We start from the raw sequence: 21,495 nt of genomic DNA, 5'->3' as shown, positions 1-21,495 counted from the left end.
TTTATTGTAAATTGTGAGTCTTAATACAAATAATAATAATACCAAAATTTAAAAACTCTTATATTAAATTAAATATCAATGCATTGATTTGACTATTTTAAATAAATCTAGTCTAGTTTGGGATAATAGAACTTTGAATCAAATATATATTTCTTTAAAAAAAATGCTCATATTGTGGAGATATATTATAGCTTAATTGGTTGATGTTGGTTGAGATTTTTATTGGCTTACAAAAAAATTGATGGTTTGATTAAAAAACACATGTTATTTGAAATTTTAATGGATTAAATTATTATAATGATTTTGTATTTAAAATTTTATAAAATAAAATAAAATAATTTTAATTAATGAATTGAATTATAAATTAATGAATAATTAATATATATATATATATATATATATATATATATATATATATATAAAATAAGTAGATTTTGATATAAAAAAATATCAAACTAACTCATCATATAGTCGGCAAAACTTATTAGAGTAAATTAAAAAACAAATCTTACTTAAAAATAAAAAAATATCTAATATTCAATTTTTGGTCACATTATTCTCACCTCTTAAGTCCAAAATTGGAAATTCATATTAATCTAAACCTTTACCAATTATTGATAAATTTTACTATAGTAAGCTCTAACAAAAAATCACATTAATAAATTATTATTCTAACATACTCTAATGCAGGGACGAATCTATGTAGTGGCTCGGGTGGGTTTAAACCACCCCGAAAAAAAAAAAAAAAAATTTACGGTAGAAACATTACCCTTAATTTCTTAAAAAATTAATATAATTCATTGTTTTTTATCTAATTATTAAAAAATGCTAAAATTTTACTTTTATATATTTGTTTTTTTTTAAATTTTATTATTATTATTATTTTAAGTCTACCTTAAATTTTTTCAAGCTCACCCCAGTTCGAAATCATGTGTCCATGAAATCACATTTTTTTTAAATTAGATCTCAACTTAAATCTTAGTTAGAAAATCATAATATATATAGATTAATAGAAATGGCCAAAATGAATAAGGGTTTATTTTATTTTATTTTACAAAAAGAATGGGGTTTTTAATGGTCAAAAGAAGCCATTATTTGAACGGTCTTTGATGAACCACATGGTCAAATCGTGGGACATCCACGCTTTCAAGCAAATTTATTATTTTATTGTTACGTGGGCATCACTGGCAACTGTTTCATAAAAAAATCAATATTACAAGTACAACTGTTTAATTAATATTTTTTAAATTAAATATTCTGAAAATTCATAAATTCAATTTTAAAAAATTTGTCCAAATTATCTATTAGATCAATTCATTTTTTAATAAAAAAAAAAAATCTTTTTCTTTATAAAAATCCAAGAAATTAAAAGTTTTTTAAAATAAATTTATAACAAAAATTCATTTCACTTTGTAAAATTTTCTGTTCTTAACACAATTAATTAAATAAAATTATGAAAAGTTTTATAAATAGTTCTTAGGATAAAACTCTCCTTATAAATAATTCTGATGATAAAACTCTTCTAAATATATAAAAAAAATTCATTGAAATGTAATTTAAAAATATCATTAAAAAAAAATATAAACCATTCATCTTGATACCAAATATTACTTTAGGCATGAATATATGAACAATCTATTATAACCCGACCGATAAGTTTGACACGATTTATTTAAATTAGTTGAATATATTTAATGTTATAAGTTTAACTCACATATATATTAGTGACACAGTATTCTAATATATATATATATATATTCTAATATATATATATATATATATATATATATATTAACAAGTTTATTTGAGTTATAAATGCCATGGAAAAGATATAGAAGAAAAACAAATGAATTTAAAATTGTTTATAAGAAAATAACATTTTTTGACACATTTTTTTTAAAATTTTAGCAAACTAATTAAATTAAAAAAATGATAAAATCTTCCAACAACAAATAATGAAAATGGAGTTAATCATTAACTTATTTAAATAATTCAAGTTATATTGTTAATAAATTAAAAAATTTGAGTTCAATATTTATTATTAACATCTTAAATTAAAGTACAGTTTAATGTTATTTTCTAAAATTAATATATATATATATATTTAAAATTAAATAAATAATTATATATTTTTTTAATTCAAAAAAAAAAATTAATCTCTTTAGAATATTTAAGAGCAAATAAAATTAATTTTCTAAAAAATTATATAATTTTATCAAAAATAAAAATTAATCATTTTGTTACAAATAAAAAATGTATGTAATTTTATCTAAAATTTATCCTATTCTTGTAAAACTTTTTACCTAAAAGTTTTGCTGCAATATAATAAGCTTTTCAACTTTTATTTATTTTATAAGAATTCATTTTATTTGTCACCTAACAACCAAAATTTGACTAGTCTTGAAATAAAATAACTTAAAATAAAAAAAATGTATTAAAAAAATACTTTATTAATAAAAAAATAATAAAAGATAGTAAAATATTGTTGAATGAATATTAAATAAATTATGTGTTCATACATACAATATAACTCCATTTTATAAATCAAAAGAAGCAAATTGGCTTGGCCTATTTAAATTAGAGCTTTGCCAGCCATTTCTTCTCCCCCTTCCTCCTCTTCCTTCCTTCTCTCTCTCCGGACATAGCTTTTCTCTCTCTAGCATTTTCCTGCTACAGTTCTCCATCTCTCCTTCTTCAAGGTACGGTTTTCTCTCTCCCGCATTAACATCTCACATTTGATTCAATTTCATTCGCATTTGCCTTTTCTTCTTCTCGTTTTTCATTTCCAAATGTTCCGCGTTCTCTGCGCGGTTGCTTGATCCTGCATTCATTATTGAAGATTGGAGGTTTCTGATTTCAGATTTCAATCTATGTTCATCTCCCGCTGACTATAGACTATAATTTGAGTTTTATCTATTTGTTCATATATTGATTTCTAGAATTTCTTCTCGTTCAGTTCATAATTCATATCAATTCATTTCTCAAATCCGTTTACCTTTTGTTTCGAATTCATAGGTTCTTAAAACGTTCTGTTATTATTCCTCGAATGAAATTCGTGCATGCTGATTAGATTCAGAAATTAGATCGTCTTTTTGAATTGTTTCATATCATATACCTTATTCTGATCCTTAAACCTCTTAAACCAGTTGATCAACGTGATTTGCATCAGATCATCGCCTTAATCATTAGGAAATAACGTAGAACCTATAATATATGTACAAATTTCTACGCCGGCAAGCGGTTGGTTCGACATTTGTAAGCTGAGTTGTCTGTGTTGTGTTATTTTGTAGCTTAATAAGAAACAAAATGGAATTCGTGGACCATTACAAAACGATGCAGAGGCCAAAATTTGATTGTCTTCTCTTTGGTAAGTTTTCGCTTTCATTGAAAATGGAAGAAATCCTGCATATGAATGATTGTTGATTATATATGGTGGAAAATGCAGATCTGGATGATACTCTATATCCTCGTAGTATAGGATTGGCTGAAGCTTGTGGCAATAATATAAAAGGTGCTTATCATTACTAATTAATTATCTCCTTGTTCTTGATTCTATCTAATTAGTCTCATCTCATCTTTTCTTTGTAGACTATATGGTTGAAAAGCTTGGAATAGAGAGAAGCAAGATTTCAAAGTTGAGCGACTTGTTGTACAACAATTATGGAACAACAATGGCAGGTTTAAAGGTAGATAGTTTAAATTAGTTCTAAATTTGGTCAAATTGTTTTCAATTAATGCTTTTGATGTGTTCTTAATACTCAATTTGTGTTTTATGTAGGCCATTGGCTATGACTTTGATTATGATGAGTACCACAGGTACATTCTTGTTATCAAATTATCAAATTCATTCTCTTTTAGTTTCCTTCCTTACCAATATTTTGTTTTTTCAGCTTTGTTCATGGAAGATTACCTTATGAGAATCTAAAACCAGATCATGTGCTAAGAAATCTTTTGATTAACTTGCCAATTCGAAAAGTTGTAAGTCAACTTGATTGTTGAATCAGTTAGATAAACATAAACATAAACCCCTTTTAATGTATATTGAAACATTCATCTGTACATCCAGGTTTTCACTAATGCAGACAGCGTTCATGCTTCAAAAGCCCTCAAATTACTTGGATTGGAAGACTGTTTCGAGGGAATTATTTGTTTCGAAACTCTCAACACTGTATCAGATGATATTGAGTTTGTGGGATCGAGAATGAACCAAACCACAGCAACAAGCAGCAGCGAGATCTTTGACATAGTTGGGTATTTCTCCCAACAGAATCCATCTTCTGGTTTACCAAAGACACCTGTTGTGTGCAAACCTTCTGAAGATGCCATTGAACGAGCTCTCAAGATAGCAAACATCAACCCCCATAGAACCGTAAGATTGCATTACTTTTTGTGCCTGCAATTTGCAATATGCATTACATATTACTAATCATGTCTCTTGGAATACAATTGGTTTCAGCTATTTTTCGAGGACAGTGTTCGTAACATACAGTCTGGGAAACAAGTAGGGCTTCATACTGTGCTGGTAAGTGAAGTGATATATGGATGTGTTGTTATTAGAACAAAAAGATAGAATGAAAGATGAGATTTTTATGTGATATTTATTTACAGGTGGGGACATCACAAAGAGTTAAAGGTGCTGATTATGCAGTAGAAAGTATACATAATATTAAGGAGGCAATACCAGAGCTATTATGGGAAGGTAATAATAAGGTAGCTGAAAAGGTAAGTTATGCTGAGAAAATGGCTGTTGAGACTTCTGTAATTGCTTAGTTGTTTAGGGAGAGACAAACAGGGGATTAAGTAAACAAAACTTGTTTTAATTGATTAATCATCTGTTCGATCGTGTTTATTTATATCGGCCCTGGTTTGTTTATAATGTAATGAATGTTGTTCATAATAAAATGTTTATTTCTTCTATTTCAACTAGCTTTCTCTTTTTCTTTTTATTGAAAATGATCTATTTAATAAATAATCGTTTAAGTACAACGATAAAAACATGACATGAAAAAAAGTTAGGTACAAAGTGATTAAATTAGAATAACTAATTGATTCGAAAATCTTCAAGAAGGGCAATAAGATCTCCACACGAATTTACAGATTTTTCGGATCTAATCTCTGATATCGTCATGATAATGTCATTGTGAATAATCTTTAACGACATATTTTTGTTGTTAAAAGTTTTCCGATTTCTTTTCAACAAGATAATTCACCAGAAAATTATAGAGATAGAGATCCATCTTCTAAGTCTCGCATTTTTAGTTGCCCCAATCAATGTCTCTCAATAGCCACTAACATTTTCTGGCATAATCCATTGTATTTCAGTCAAATTCCACAATAGACTTCATATATTTGCAACAACGTGACAATGTAAAAGTAGATGAGAAGTTGTCTCAACCTTTTTATAACACATATGACTCACATTAATCATGTCTTTTTTCAAACATCTATCGTCAGTGAGAATTCCGTCGTGAATAACACTCCAACCAAAAACGAAGATCTTAGTAGACATCTTAGACTCCCATAAATTTTCTCAACAAAGATCAATTGGGTTAATTTTATTGAACAAAGTATAACAATGTCCCACATTAAAGTTATTCAGATCACGTCACCACATAGAATCTCGAGAAGACATGTTTAACCTCTTATTTTTAACCATTAACAAAAGTCTATCATTGAACATTCTTCATCATTGTTTAATTTTCTTCTATATCTTATACGATTAGCAAAATCACTAAACCGAATGTCAAACATATCTTTGACCGATTAATCTCTACAAATAGAGTTAGAACCAAGCTCGGGGAAAACCTTTGCCAAACATATACCACCACACCAAGTGTCGTCCCAAAAACTAATCGAACTTCCATCACCCACAATAAAAATCGAATGCTCCCGATAAACCTTTCACATGGCATCAATACCACCCCAAATGTTGCAACCCACGGGTCTATAAGAATTTTTGATGAACCAACCAGACTTATCCTGATCATATTTATATTTAATCAATTTAACCCAAATACTATCTTGTTTAGTTGCAAATCAACTACACCATTTGGATAATAAGGTTTTATTAAAGAAAACAAGATCGCAGATTCTCAGCCCCCTGCTCTTTTATTAATTTAACCTTATCCCAACTCACTAAATGATAAAATGAGGAATCAGACGATCTCCATAAGAATTTACACATAATTTTCTCCATCTTCAAAGTCACAGACTTAGGGATGACAAATAGAGACATCATATAAGTTGGCATTGAAGAAAGAGCGCTCTTGATAAAAACTAATCGACCTTCCTTAGAAATCATCTTACTTTTCCACATGAGAAGCTTCCTCTCCATCTTACTTATGATCGGGTCCCAAAAGGTTTATGAGCTAGCTTTAACCCCTAGTGGGAGCCCGAGATACATAGACGGAAAAATTCTAATTTTAAATCCCATAATACAAGCTAATTTAATTTTTCTCTTAGACGAAATTGAATTAGAGAAGAAAATATCAGACTTACCCAAATTAACACGTAGTCCCGAACACGCTCTAAATAACCAAAGAATATAACGAAGGTGCTTGATATTTCTCTTAGTAGCCTGAATCATGCAAAAAGTGTCATCTATAAATAATAAATAAGACACAGAGAACAGAGATCATCTCGCACTGCACTCCACCCCACGAAACAAACATGCATCCTCAGCAAACGACATCATTTTAGAAAGGCCTTCCATGACAATAATTAACAAATAAGAAAGGGGACAGAGGGTTCTCTTGTCTTAAACCCCTTGAACTCCAAAAAACCCATGAGAACTCCCATTCACAATAACACAGAATTTCGCTGTCGATACGCAAAATCTAATTCATCCGATCCATTTCTTCCTCATACCCATTCTACCCATAATATCAAAAAGGAACTCCCAATTAACATGATTATATGCTTTCTCGATATTGAGTTTGAGAAAAGCACATTTATCGCCTCTAGAGTTAGCCGAATCAATACACTCATTGACGATTAGTGCTGCATCGAAAATTTGACGGACTTTGATGAAACTCATCTGATTGCCAGAGATAATCATACCTAAAATTTCACGCATTCTGTTTACCAAACATTTCGAGATAATCTTATAAAATGATGTAACCAAATTAATGGGTCGTAAATTCTTTACGTTGATAGTACTGACTGCCTTACGAATTAGGACAATCAACGTAGAATTCTAACTTTTCTCAAAAGATGAAAATCGATAGGAGTGATTCATAGCCGCCATAATATCAGTCTTAAGGAACTCACAAACTTTTTTAAAAAAATAGAGTAAAACTGTCACTCCCGAGGGACTTATCACTACCATAATTCATTATTGTCGCCCTCACCTCCTCGATAGAGAAAGGAGCTTCCAACATGCATTTTTCATTTGCATTTATAGATGCAAAACTGATGTTATTCAGCTTTGGTTTAATCCGAAATGATTTTTGAACCAAATCTTTGTAAAATTGAATAATAGTATTAGATTGTAATGCGATTTTTTTATTAGTTGTCAATTGGTTGATTGAAATTATTAAAATGTTAGGTTTGAGATGAAATTTAAATGACAGTCATTAAGGATGTTAGTTGGAGATGGAATGTAGAGATCGTGTTGAAATGGTTTTGATAAACCATTTTGATTTTGTTTGAATTTGGAGGAATAGAATATGAAAATTAAAATTATTTTGAATCGAATTTGAATTATCTAAAATAAACAAAAGAAAATAGATAAAGTAGTATTAATAAATAACATCCCACTTATAATGGAAGAATTTGTGAGATTCTAAATTACTTTCAAAAATTTCATTTTTTTTATAAGGAAGAGGTGGAGACAACACCTCATTACTTTTGCATTATAAAAAATTACTGTGATTTAAAGTTTACTTAGGAACATAATAGACATTAATTGGGTGATGTCACTCAATCGTCGGTTGCTGAAATATTTATATAAAAATTGCGAATTCGATTGAATTGAGTCGATAAGTCCATATTATTTTCTAGTGGACTATTTGCCTCGAAATGAATCGTAAAACTTTTAGATCGATCGATGCGTTTACTTCAGAATGTTATTATTATAACGATATGAGATTTATTTTTGGAAAATTGGTGAAGACGGTCGGTGAACTCGTTAATCTTTTTTAAGGATATTTGAGCATTTTTTTCTTATGTTTTCGTTGTTGCTCCAAAATGATTAATTTATTTTAAGAATATTCGGTGATAAGATTTTTTTATTACCGTTTCACTTGTGTTTTTTTATTATTTATCGTTATATTTAAATGGCTATCATTTATATTATATTATATTAATTATATTATATTATATTAAATTAATTTTAAAAAAAAATGAATTACTCAATATATATATATATATATAAATAAAGTAATATAAATAAATAAAAACATTTTGAATTAGAATTTAAATAAAAATAAAGAAAGTAATATGATAAAATACATTTTGAGTTGAATTTGGATTTTATTTAAAATAGAATAAAGAAAATAGAAAAACTAATATGAATAAAAAAGCATAATTGTCTAATAGCCAATTGTTTTTTTTTTTATTATAAAAAAAATCATTAAAATATTATTTTATTTGTTTTCAATCATTTAATTTATTAATTAAAAATATTAAGTTATCTTTATTTATTATTTTATAAAATTTAAATTTTAAATATAAAACAATATCAAATCAAACTGACTTAAAATTTTCAATATATCTGTTTTTAATTCAATAAAAATAGGAAATAACTAAATATCAAACCATCTTAATTAGATGTTTCTTCCATCTCAACAATCATGTCTCTACTAGGATTTCTCCGGTTGGTGTTTTATTTCTATGTTTAAAATTTTAGATAAATTTTAATTTTTTACTAAAATCCTCTATTTAATAATTTATTTCTTTTTCTTCTTAATAACTGGCTAGATATAATTATTACATTCATACACTTCAACCAAATTTTGACTCTACATTGTCTCAAAAATTGATTGAAAATATTTTTAAGGTAAATTTAATTTTTTGCAAAAACTCTTTCACACTTCTCACTAGAATGTTATAATCAACTAAAATTTGGTAATATTGGTAAACTAACTAGATACTTATATCTTGTCATTGATATTCAAAATGATTTCGATGCAAATCTATTGTGAATTTCATTAAAAAAAAATAGAATAACAAGTACCCTTATCTTTAAAATATTTATTCTTATTTTAGCTAACTAAATAACAAAAGAATTAGTTAAAAGATATTATATATAAATTTACACATTATTCTCTTAATTATCATTATAAAAAAATAAGTACATATACATATTTAAAAAAAAATATATATATATATAAAATAATAATAATAATAATAATATTGTCAATTATTATTGCTGTTATTTAAAAACAAAAATAGGTATAACTATATTCTTTAGCAATATTTTATATTTTAGTGAAGAATAAAACTTATTAAATTAATTTTTAACTAACAAAATTGAATTAAGCAAAACAGATCATTTATTTTTTTTAAGGAAAAATTTAATTATACATTTGAATATAGAAAGTGATGAACCCATTAATATGTTAGATTCTGAATTGCATTACACTATTTTCTATGGAAAAAATAAATAAATACTAATTAGAGTTGTAATGATAAATAAAAAAATACAGCCCAAAATTATAGGTCAAATTGTTATTTGGGCCAGTTTGATTGATTGAGATTTGAACTTTGAAAGTGATATATGAAACTCAATGTCTCAAACTATGTATTACAATATCATTTAATTTTGTTTCACAAACTAGAGTGGATAAGTTTCAAGTTTGGGTTTAAGTTAACATGTTGAATTAATCGGTTTAGTAATTCGGGTCAAAATTTTTAACATTAATCTGACATGTTTATTTGTGAGTGACCTGAACCCAACTCGTTTGATCCGATTTAACTAACTCAACTCTAACCAAACCCAATGCAATTAATTCACATCTCTATTTTAAATTAAAATGACATCAATATAAAATAAAAATAAAATTAAATTATAAATCTTTTATAAAAATATATTTCAAAAGAAAATAAATGAATAAGAAAAAATAACACAAAAAAAAACGTATAAACAGATCAAATCTTTTTTCGTCTACTGTTATATTGATATATTGACACGTCCCTTCTCATACCTTCTCCCAAATTTACTATCCTTTCACTCCTTAAATAAAATAAAAAAACACATTAAAACTAAAATAACAACATTTTATCCATTTAAAAAAAAACTTTAAATGTATCAAAAGATTGTAATAAAAAGATAAGTTTAGATTAGTAAAATTTGAATTTAGATATATGGATAAGGTGAGCTATGTGAACCATCTTCCTAAATTCTTCCTGCATAAACCCTACTTCCCACTAACCTCCCGTCGTCAATGGCCGGCGTGATGCGTGTTCCGACGCTATTATCTTCTTCCAATCCAACAACGCTAAACTACTCAAGCATTCGTGACAGCAGCTGTCTATTCAATCCCTTTCGACTCACAATCCCTCAATTTCGAGCTCAATCGAGGAGACTGGTTTCTCTCTCACCGATTGCAATGGCGAGCACAGTCCTCGTCACTGGAGCTGGCGGTAGAACTGGTAATATAATTATTCTATTTTCAATTTGGAAGCTCTGTGAGCATGAAATGCTGTTATTATAAATCTCACTCTAAATGTCTCTGTTTCTCACTATTTTGATTGATATAGTTCTAAATTTGAAGGGTCTTATTTCTAGGATACAATAGAGAAATCTACAACACCAAAATCATAATAAATTTCTAAACAATATTCAAAACAATCGTGTTAGCCACCCAGGATTAAACCCGGGTCACACAAAAGTTTATGTGAACTCTCAAGTGATAGAGATCAAAAGTCTTAGTTTGATTACCATTAATCCACCAGGCTAGTTCAAGCTTAAGTGTCAATGGTCTTATCTAATAGATCAAAGCCTCAGTTCTGATCCTTCAGGATAGCTTAAGTGTGAAGATCTTACCTAAGAAATCAAATGTTTCACTTTGATTCTTATTAAAAACGCTATGTACTAAAAGTGTAATTCTAGCAGTCCCGAAATAACCCGGGTCACAAAAAACCCCCTTAAAAACACCCTCAAAACAATTCTACCATTGTCAAATCTTGTGCCATTTTTAATATGCCATTCTCCCTAGGGCCTAGACAAAAACAACTTATAATCTTGCAATCTCTGTATTGTTCCAATTTCATAGGATGTGCCCATCAAGTCTTTAAAATAACTACTTATTTTCCTATCAGATTTTGTCTGTAATTTGATCAAATCCACATTTACTATGGTTTGAATGAAATTTTTGAAAAAAATAAATGAATGGAGTACTTTTTCTTGGTTCTTTTATATTTGGGACGATCTTCAGTTCACACAATCAACCACTTTCAGGTCAAATTGTTTATAAGAAGCTAAAGGAGAATTCTGAGAAATATAATGCAAGGGGTCTTGCCAGAAGTGAGGAAAGCAAGCAGAAAATTGGCGGAGCTGACGACGTTTTCGTAGGCGATATAAGGAAAACCGATAGTATCCTCCCTGCAATTGAAGGAATCGACGCACTTATTATCCTCACGAGTGCTGTTCCTAAGATGAAACCGGACTTTGATCCTGCTAAAGGTGGTAGACCTGAATTCTATTTTGAAGATGGAGCTTTCCCTGAACAGGTAAAATATCAATAGGATTGATATTATTGGGCCTTTTTGCTATACAAAAAAAAACAATGTGACAAAACATAAAATAAAAAATCACATTTTATAAAGTTCAATCAGACTTTTTATACTCTATTTACCACTTTGCTTAACTCATAATTATACTGATTTAATTGATGTTGTCTTCACTTGGGTTTGTTTGTTTTAGGTTGATTGGATTGGACAAAAGAACCAAATCGATGCGGGTACCTTACTATATTAGATTTGTGCTGATTAGATGAGTTATTTGATTCTTCATGTTATTTATACAGCTAAAGCTGCGGGAGTGAAGCAAATCATTCTGGTTGGATCGATGGGAGGGACGAACCCTAACAATCCTTTGAATAGTATAGGGAATGGAAACATTCTGGTTTGTTTCTATGCTTTTGTTTAATTACTCTTTTGAGAATTCAAACAGGAAATTAAAGAAGTTTGATGATTACAGGTGTGGAAGAGGAAAGCTGAACAATATCTGGCTGATTCTGGAATACCATATACTATCATAAGGTACTTAACCTGTGTTAGCCTCATTCAGTAAATAAATCATGATCAAAATTAAAAAAAGGAAATATGATCATGATGTTCTTGTAGGGCTGGTGGGCTGCAAGATAAAGATGGTGGTATTAGAGAATTACTAGTGGGAAAGAACGATGAGATTCTGGAAACCGACACGAGGACTATTGCTAGGGCTGATGTTGCAGAAGTTTGTATTCAGGTAGGTTTTTCAATTGTTTGAAGTTGAAATTAGAGTTTAAGGCGTTTTATTTTAAATTTTATTACAATGGTTTGTTTCCCTGTAGGCGTTGCAATATGATGAGGCTAAGTTTAAGGCGTTTGATCTGGCATCGAAGCCTGAGGGATCGGGTACACCTACCAAAGATTTTAAGGCTCTCTTTTCGCAAATATCCACTCGATTTTGATTGATAACATAACAGTAATATATCTAAAGTGTGTGACTATTTGGTTAATAATGTTGTAGGGTTTTGCATGATGAAGATGTAATAACATTGTTATTGTGTGTGATTATTTTGTATGTTAAAAATGTCCCATTTCTTTGGTAAAGTTACATTAGTGTAATCTTTTAACCTATATTGTCATTTTAACTCCACCTGAGGAATTGGAGGCTTTTTAGATCTTGTTAATTCCATTTTCTTGACTGCACTAACACAGAAACTGAAATTAATTTAAACTTAAAGTTAGGTTAAAAGGTGAAAAGACTTAAAAAAAATAAAATTATTCCCACTATTTAATTTTTCTTTTGTTAATTTTCTTTAGGAAATAAATTTTAATTGAAAAAAACAATTTAATGAATAATAAATTAACACAATACAAAGCATTTTATGTATATTACAAAATTGTTTTTATTTTTAATTTAATTTTGTTAAGTTCAATCAAATTTACACTTTAAAATGTAAGAGGTGAAAATTTGACTAATCATATTCTTAATCAAGTATGATTTTTTAAAACCTATTTTGGAAAGAACATGCAATCATAACAGATAATAATTTAAAAAAAATAAAATTAACTTTTATTAAGAAGGGTAGAATATGCGTTTAAACGCAAGAATTTTGAAAAAATATATATTTTGAATTAAGGAAAATTAGATTGACATCATTCAGTCATGAACTTCCGCTTAACTTAAGAATTTAAAAAATTATAACAAGAATAACAATTTCGTCATATAAAATTATAACAAGAATAACAATTTCGTCATATCTCACTCAAATTGAAGATTATGAAGATGAAATCAATGGTTTCAAGCGAGTGAATTATTCAATTATCATTTCTTGGAGCATCAAGGATAGACACTAAGCCTTCAATGAACAGTAGGATCACAAGCAATGACTTGTTTTCTTACGAGTGATAAATCTTGCAAACAAATAACTCGTGTTTCTTTGATATGTTAGTACAACGTCTTATGATAACTACGGTCTATGTGGTGGATGGTCAGCCACTCTTCGTGAAGCAGTCTTATTCACTTTGAGATATTTTTCTATGGGTGGATCTGTCTCGACACATCTCTCGTTTTTGGACATTCAACAGAAACAATTTCTTGGCACATAAACAATGTAATTGAGGTATTGTATAGAATGTTGCTTGACGAATAAGTTGTTATTGACTAATTAACACCGCACCTGAATGTGACACAAATATAAGCCATTTCGAATAAGTTTATTTTAAAAACAATAATTATTTTTTTTCAAATAAATACGAATAACATATTGTAACTCCCTGAAAATCCTTTAGTTTCGTAGAAGCTTGAGGTTTGAAAATTTTAACATCGGTTTGCGTATCAAAAATCTTTTTAAAGTATAAAATTATTTTAAAAGATTTTAAATAATTCTTGACAACTTTTGAAATTAATTAAAAATAATTAATTTAGTTTTAAAATAAAATAATATGGAGATTTGCAGTAATCAAAATACAATTTGATTATTAGAAATCCGTTATTTAAATTAATTAAAAATAATTAATTTAAAAGATTATTTATTTGAAAATAGAGTCGTCAATTGATTTTTAAAAATCAATAAACTAGCATACGTGTACAAACGTATTTTTAGCTAGAATTTCTTTCAGTTCGTAGTTTGATGATACTTGGGAAAGAGTTTTTGCGCTTCATCCTCCGTACCAACAATTATTTAAATGCTGATACATGTTGATGATGATGACTAGGGAGGAAAAATACCTGAAGAATATCAGTTTAAAAGGCATTATGATTTAAAAATAAATTATAAATAAGACTTTGTCAATATATTTTTTTTTGGAAATATCCCAAAAATATTTTGAAATCATTTTCTAATTTTTCTGGATTTTTAAAAAATGGTTTGTGGTTCTAAAATTATAAAAATAATTTTGGAATTTGAAAATGGGAACCAAACCTGCCTTAGGACAGGTGTCCTAGGTCTTGGGTTCGTTTTATCGGTCGGGGCTAAAAAACCCTCGGTCCTGGTCGGAGGCCCCTTGGTTTGGGCTTAGGATCCTCGATCGGGGTGCAAAAGTTCCTTAGTTGGGGTGTTAAGGCCTCTCGGTCCTTGGCTAGAATTCTCGTTCGGGTGACAAAATTCTCGGTCGGACGCCTCGGTCCTGGGTGGAAGTCATTGGTCCTGGATTCGAGAGCTCGCGGCCGGGTATGAGACTCCTTGGTCATAGGTCTAACTTCTCGGTCGGACCTCTCAGTCCTGTGTGGAAGTCATTGGTCCTGGGTTTAGGAGTTCTCAGTCGGTGTGAGACTCCTCGGTCCTAGGTTCGACTTCTTAGTCGGATGTAAAAATCCTTAGTCCTAGATGAAGAGCATCGGTTGGACCCCTCGGTCCTAGCTGAAAAGCCTTGGTTGGACCTCTCGATCCTCAAGAACATAAAAAATGTAGGTTTTGCAATTTTGATATTTGGATTATTTGATCAAATGGTTTGGGTAGCTTCACAAAGTTCATGAGAACATTTAAAACATCATCCCAATATATCAATCGACATGGATGATGATCAATTAATTCGAAAACAGTTTATGGCCAAAAATCGGGTTTTTGGTTTTAAAGTTGTTTTGAAGTGTAAGAAGTTTGTCGTTAACTTTCTTATATTTCATATACTTGATTGATATCAAAACATGAACACTAACTGTTTATTTGGACCAATTCAAGAACTAAAAATTTTCAATTATTTTGAAATTTTTGATTTTGATAAAAATGATTAGGATGGATACATGAGCCAAATAGTTGCCCAACACCATTATAAAAATATTGGGAAGCTTTTTAAGCTACTGTTCTTGAGGATTAGCCCAAGAACTATTAAACCCATTTTTTAATTTTTAAAATTCAAATTTGGGTTTTCTGTTTGAGATCGATCAGAGCTTATAAATGATCATAAGATTGATTTACAATAAAAAAATCCAACAACCAGGCAACATACAAACTTATGAAAATTGAAATATAAAATTCAAATTGGAAATATGAATTAAAGGGTGATTGGAAACTACCAAGTATTGGAGAACACTCTTTAGGCCTTAGGAAATCTTTGAGGATGCTTAGATCCAAGCTTTAAGGCCTTATGTAAAGATTTTGAATAATCTGAAAACTTGAAGCTTTAATGACGGATTTTCTGTAAATCATGATTCGAATCTTGAGAGTGGATCTCTTGGCTTCGGAATTTTTAAGGGATGCTATTTATAGTCTCACGAAGTCGGTTGATACATCCAAGTGGATTGAATTAGCCAAAATTTATTGGTGGAATTTGGATGTTCTTGGAATAACTTGCCAAAATAGGGCATAATTATACCTAAGGTTATAAGGGAAATGATCACCGTGGTAGGGTGATCATTCTACCTTTCGAATCAGCCAAAAATGTGGATTATCGACTGAGTTTAATCTTTGAAAAATCAAAGATGGGATTCGATCTTATCTCTCTGGCGATCGAGACGAAGAAGACGATCGGGGGATGAATCGACGACGTTTCAAGTGAGAATGCGGACGCAGAGCGGTTCATTAGTGTTCCATCGCGGTTCTGTCGCATTCTGTAAGCTCCGTCGTGATTCAGCTAGCAGAACATTAGCTAATCTGGTGTCGCACGGGCGCGCGTTGTCTCTATTGTAGCGGGCGACGCGGGCACTTCTGAGGCGTTGAATGAAAATCAAGCGCTTATCCGATGGTCATAGTTCTTACTACAACCGTTTTTCAGAATTTTCAGCCACACATGATCACAGGGACGGACCCAGGATTTTGAACTGGGGTGGGCTTGAAAAAAATTTAGGGTGAGCTTAAAATAATATCGAGAAAACTTTGAAAAAACAAGTATATAAAAGTAAAATTTTACCATTTTTTTAATAATTAGATAAAAAACAACGAATTATATTAATTTTTTTTAAGAGATTAAGGGTAATGTCATATTTCTACCGTAAAAAAAAAATTCTTTTTTGTTCGGGGTAGGCTTGAGCCCACCCGAGCCCCTACATAGATTCGTCCCTGCATGATCACATATTTTATTTTTATTTTAAACCTTAAGAGTTTGTTTGAAATTGAATTTTCTTTTACCCTTTTGACTTTATTTTTTAATTCTTTAAAATATACAAAATATTTAAAATAAATATAACAAATATTTTACCAATTTATTTTATTTTTTATATTTTTGGGTTAAATAAATAATTTTTGAGGATGAAATGGGTACCACATTTCATCCCAAATTATTTATTTTATCCCTTGATTTTTCTAAAATTATTTTAAGATAAAATGAGTACACCATGTATCCCAAATAATTTTATTTATTTGACCATTGTCCTTAATTAATTATGTTTTAATTATCATAATAATTAATCTAATTAATTGTATTATTAGGTTTTTAGCCTTGGGGTTAATTATTTTGATTTTATTTATTCAAAAATAAATCAAAATAATTATTTTAATTTTATAAATTGAGTATGTAGATTTTTGTGTTTAGAGAGTACCCCTCTCGAATCGAATTTGAATAAAACAAACTGGTTTTGAAAACGTTGATTTGAGTATAACATCTAACACTAAGTTTATCTTATTCAATTTATATTGAGGGTATTTGGAAAGGTGGAACCTGTAGCATGCTAATGTTGGAGTGATCTGATGATGCTGTGTATAGCATTTTGTCGATGTGCTTTCAAACGTTGCTTTAAAGATTTTTTTTTTATGATTATCATAACAAGGATAACTCTTGAAATCCTATTTTATAGATCTTAACAAAGTATTCGTAAAATCCATGGGATAATGATATAAACATAATCATAGGTATTGAAAAATCAATTCCTATAAAGCATGAACATCAATAGATTGTTCAAAATAGTCCTGTACAAATGGATAATGGTTAAGGTCATGAGACATGAAAGGAACATAAAAGTTTTAGCAACTTTCATGTAGATTACTAACAAATAATATTTTTAGGTGATCATATGTGTGAGACTATCAACAGATAAGTCTTGGTGAAAGTTGACAAGCTTACTTATGGGCTTACTAACAAGTAATGCAATGATCGAATCATATATAAATGATCAGACTACTATCAACAAATAGATTTATCGCGGGAGCTGACAAACTTGCCACTGAGGTTACCAACATGTGAGATTGAGAGTGATCATGTATAAATGATCGTGGCGCTATCAACATATATATTTTTGTGTTTTTATGAATTTGAAAGAATCACATACTGAAAAATAGGATTTTGATATACCTATCCAAAGATAGGGTTTCGTTTTGATGTACCTATCGAGAGATAGATTTTTGTGATACATATTCGAGCGATAGGATTTGAGATACCTATTCGAGCGATATAGTTTGAGATACTATTCAAGAGATAGGGTTTAAGATACCTATTTGGGTGATAGGGTTTGAGATACCTATTCACGTGATAGGTTTTTTTTGAGTGGATCATGTATAAATGATCTCAGTGTTTTTGCAATAGACAAGATTGTTAACTGGTCATCTACAAATTATCTATGTATTTTTTAATAAACAAGACTTGAATACCTATCAAGAGATAGAGTTTTGTTTGAGTACCTATCGAGAGATAGAGTTTTGTTAGGATCATGTATGAATGATCGTTGTGCTTGTTGATAAATAAGGCTTGGATACTTATCGAGAGATAGAGTTTTTGTATGGATCATATACATATGATCTCTGGTCCTTGTTGACAGACAAGATTGTTAACAGATCATGTACAAATGATCTCTATGATCGTCGACAGACAAGGCTTAATACATATTGGGAGATAGGATTTTGCATTTGATTATCTATTAAGAGATAGTGTTTTGATTGGAGAATACCTACCGAGGATAGGGTTTGTGAATAGAATTGTGCATGAACGGTTTTCCGACCTATCAATAGATGGGTTTTGGTAGAATCGTGTATGAACGATGTATCGACCTATCGACATATAGAGTTTTTGTGGCCCCTAAACTTATAAATATTTTATATTTAATTTTTAATTTATTTATTTTTTAAAATTAATAATTATAAATTTTATAATTAACAAAAATATATATTCGAATTAAATATATAACACCAATCATTTTCTTCATTTCCTTAAGATTACTTGTTCCAATACTTCATATTCTACTCTTACACTATTATTTTCTTCATTTCTATCTTGATTCAAATGTAATAAATTGTAATTTTTTCATTGAAATTGAACCCACTAATGATTATGTCCTTGCCTCGTGTCGTTTTTTAATATTTTTTTATAAGCACCCGACTCATATTTTCGAAACCTTATTCGATCTTTATCATTTATACTATTTTTCGTCATTTAAACCTAAAATATTTAAACTAATTTATAAATTCTAAAGTTAATAATAAATAAATGCATTAAGTAGGGTTATTTAACTAGATTTAGACTTAAAAAAAGAAAAGAAAAAAAAACCTGATGATAGGGTCGGGTGATATGTTTTTCATAATTTTGAAACCTGATTTGATAATATATAAGAATAAAAAAAATTAAATAAATAAATGCGTCAATAACATCATTACCTCAAAAATGATTTTTGCGATCTTTATAAACTTGAAAATTGACAGAAGAGAAAAGTTAAAATATACGAAAATATGTGTATAGATAATATTAGCATAGAAGACGACAAACTTAATAATAGAGATTTAAGGTTAGAAAATTAGGTTAGAAAATTATTAGGTTAAAAATTTATAATAGAAATAGAAAATGACCGTCAATGGACAATAGTACGGGACAACAATATTATAATAGAAAATAACGTCAAATATATTTAATTATATAATTAATATTTATATATAATATAAAATAAGATATAAATGGTTAATATATTATAATGCTGAAAAAGATAAAAAAAAAAGTTATATATATTATATAACATATATTTAATAAAGAGAAAAAAAGAAAAATAAAATAAAATAAATAATAATATTATATATTAAAAAATTGGGGCCCTACGAAGTTAATGACCTATACAATAACATTAAAGGTGTAAGCGGTTCGGTTTGGTCGGTTTATTAACTGAAATGCACATCCAAACTGTTGAGGTCGGTTTGCTAAATTTGAAACCGTTGTTTTAGTCGGTTTAATCGGTTTAAAAACACAATTATTAAATCTATTAAATAGTTATAAAAAATTTCTTAAAATTTATTACTAAACTATAAAAACTTTAAAATAATGACTTAAAGTCTCAAAATCTATCTATCTATATATATATATATATATTATCTTCGATTCTTGAAAAATAAAAATTGGAGATTTGAATATGAGGGCTAAAAGCTAGTTTTAGAGAATTATTTTGTAAAGAAAATGTGTGAATAGAGATTAACATATTGTAATATTGTAATGTTGATAAATGATGAATTCTGTCATTTTTAGTGTACAACTTTTTTTGAAACTAGTGAGAGAAATAATTAATTACTAAATCAATGAAAAAATAGTATAATTGTAAATAAAAAAAACAACAAAGCAACTGCAACTTGAGTAGTTGAGCTTGCAGGTTGTAGCGGCCAACGGATAAGACTAGGCTGACATTGAACAGTGAAAAGTCTGAAACATCATTTATTTTATTATTATAATATATAATTATATATTAATATACAGAGGAAAAGGAATAACGTAATTGTATTATACAAAATCAGTATATTCGGTTCGGTCGGTAAACCGATGAATTATGATAACACAAAATCAACCAACTGAACCGTATAGCTCGGTTTAGTCAAATCAGAATCGATTTGAACTCGGTTTAGGTGGTTCAATTTGATATTCGGTTTGGTTTGAATGATTTCGGCCCGGTTCGAACGATTTGGTTAGTTTTCTTACACCCTTAAACAACACAAGTTGTCCTACCCTAAGGGCACACCTTTATCAGTTACTGATACCCGATATATCTGGAATGTTGATAGAAATAGAAATATTCATCAAGATCGGGGTCGGGTAATAATATAGAAATTAAGTTTGGGAACTAATACATCACTATCCGACGAATAGAGTTGTTCCTCCCGGAAAACCTTATGTTTTTTTAAAACCATTTTTACAATCTTTGAACAATGCCACCATAATAAATATTAATAAATCATTTAATAAATTAAATTGTTTTATTATTTATAATGCAAAATTATTATATATTTTCAATATAACCTACAATATCAATTTCTACTTACATTCTCTACTATTGTCATTATTTTATAAGGAAATTGCAAATATATTCCTAACTTTCCAATCAAACATGTCAACTATTAGAAATTAAAGTTTTTAATCTATATAAATTTTTATTTTACTAAATTTAAAATAATATATTTTAAAATTCTCAATTCTTTTTTCTGTAATTAATATATATATATATATATATACATATATAATTAAACTTAAAATAATATATTTTAAAATTATTATTATTTTTTCTCTAATTAGCTATTATATATATTATCTAAAATTAATTTAAATATTATATTTAATTTAAAAATAAATATTAAAATATAAATTAATATAATAATTTGTTTTCACCTTATTTACCAAAAATAAAATAAAAAATATTAACTAATTTTAAATCACATGTATTGGCACTCCAGTTTTAAAATATTTCATTCATTCTTTCAATTTAGGTTACTTACCTATAAAAAGAGATGAATTCGAAATAGTTCTTAATTAATTAATTTTTAATTAATTAGTTAAATGTATTTGCGAGTATAATTAATCAGTGAAATATATATTTAACCGTATAGATTAGTTGTATTCCTAATGAGAAAATAATAATAATAAAAAATGCTAATAATACAAAATACAAATGCTTACATATAACTAATCTAATCATCATGTAAAATTCTACTACAAAGCTTTGCTTATCCT

The 21,495-nt window shown here is 28.5% G+C and overlaps 2 protein-coding genes across 2 annotated transcripts; both read left to right on the top strand.

The window, feature by feature from the left end:
- Positions 1-2,632: 2,632 nt before the first annotated feature.
- LOC124934436 lies at positions 2,633-4,918 on the top strand. Its single transcript, XM_047474970.1, has 9 exons — positions 2,633-2,699; positions 3,291-3,367; positions 3,446-3,511; positions 3,589-3,686; positions 3,779-3,816; positions 3,891-3,978; positions 4,067-4,369; positions 4,457-4,522; positions 4,609-4,918. Exons 2-9 carry the CDS (start codon positions 3,307-3,309, stop codon positions 4,768-4,770), a joined length of 882 nt encoding a protein of 293 aa, XP_047330926.1. The 5' UTR covers positions 2,633-2,699; positions 3,291-3,306; the 3' UTR covers positions 4,771-4,918.
- Positions 4,919-10,310: 5,392 nt separating this feature from the next.
- LOC124933987 (uncharacterized protein At5g02240-like) lies at positions 10,311-12,754 on the top strand. Its single transcript, XM_047474442.1, has 7 exons — positions 10,311-10,593; positions 11,402-11,673; positions 11,867-11,903; positions 11,970-12,067; positions 12,143-12,204; positions 12,289-12,412; positions 12,498-12,754. Exons 1-7 carry the CDS (start codon positions 10,386-10,388, stop codon positions 12,615-12,617), a joined length of 921 nt encoding a protein of 306 aa, XP_047330398.1. The 5' UTR covers positions 10,311-10,385; the 3' UTR covers positions 12,618-12,754.
- The last annotated feature ends 8,741 nt before the right edge of the window (positions 12,755-21,495 follow it).

The sequence above is a fragment of the Impatiens glandulifera genome, chromosome 4, assembly GCF_907164915.1.
Source record: "Impatiens glandulifera chromosome 4, dImpGla2.1, whole genome shotgun sequence".
NCBI lineage: Eukaryota > Viridiplantae > Streptophyta > Magnoliopsida > Ericales > Balsaminaceae > Impatiens > Impatiens glandulifera.
The sequence above is the reverse complement of the archived record's forward strand: the minus strand, read 5'-3'. Positions and strand labels throughout refer to the sequence as shown.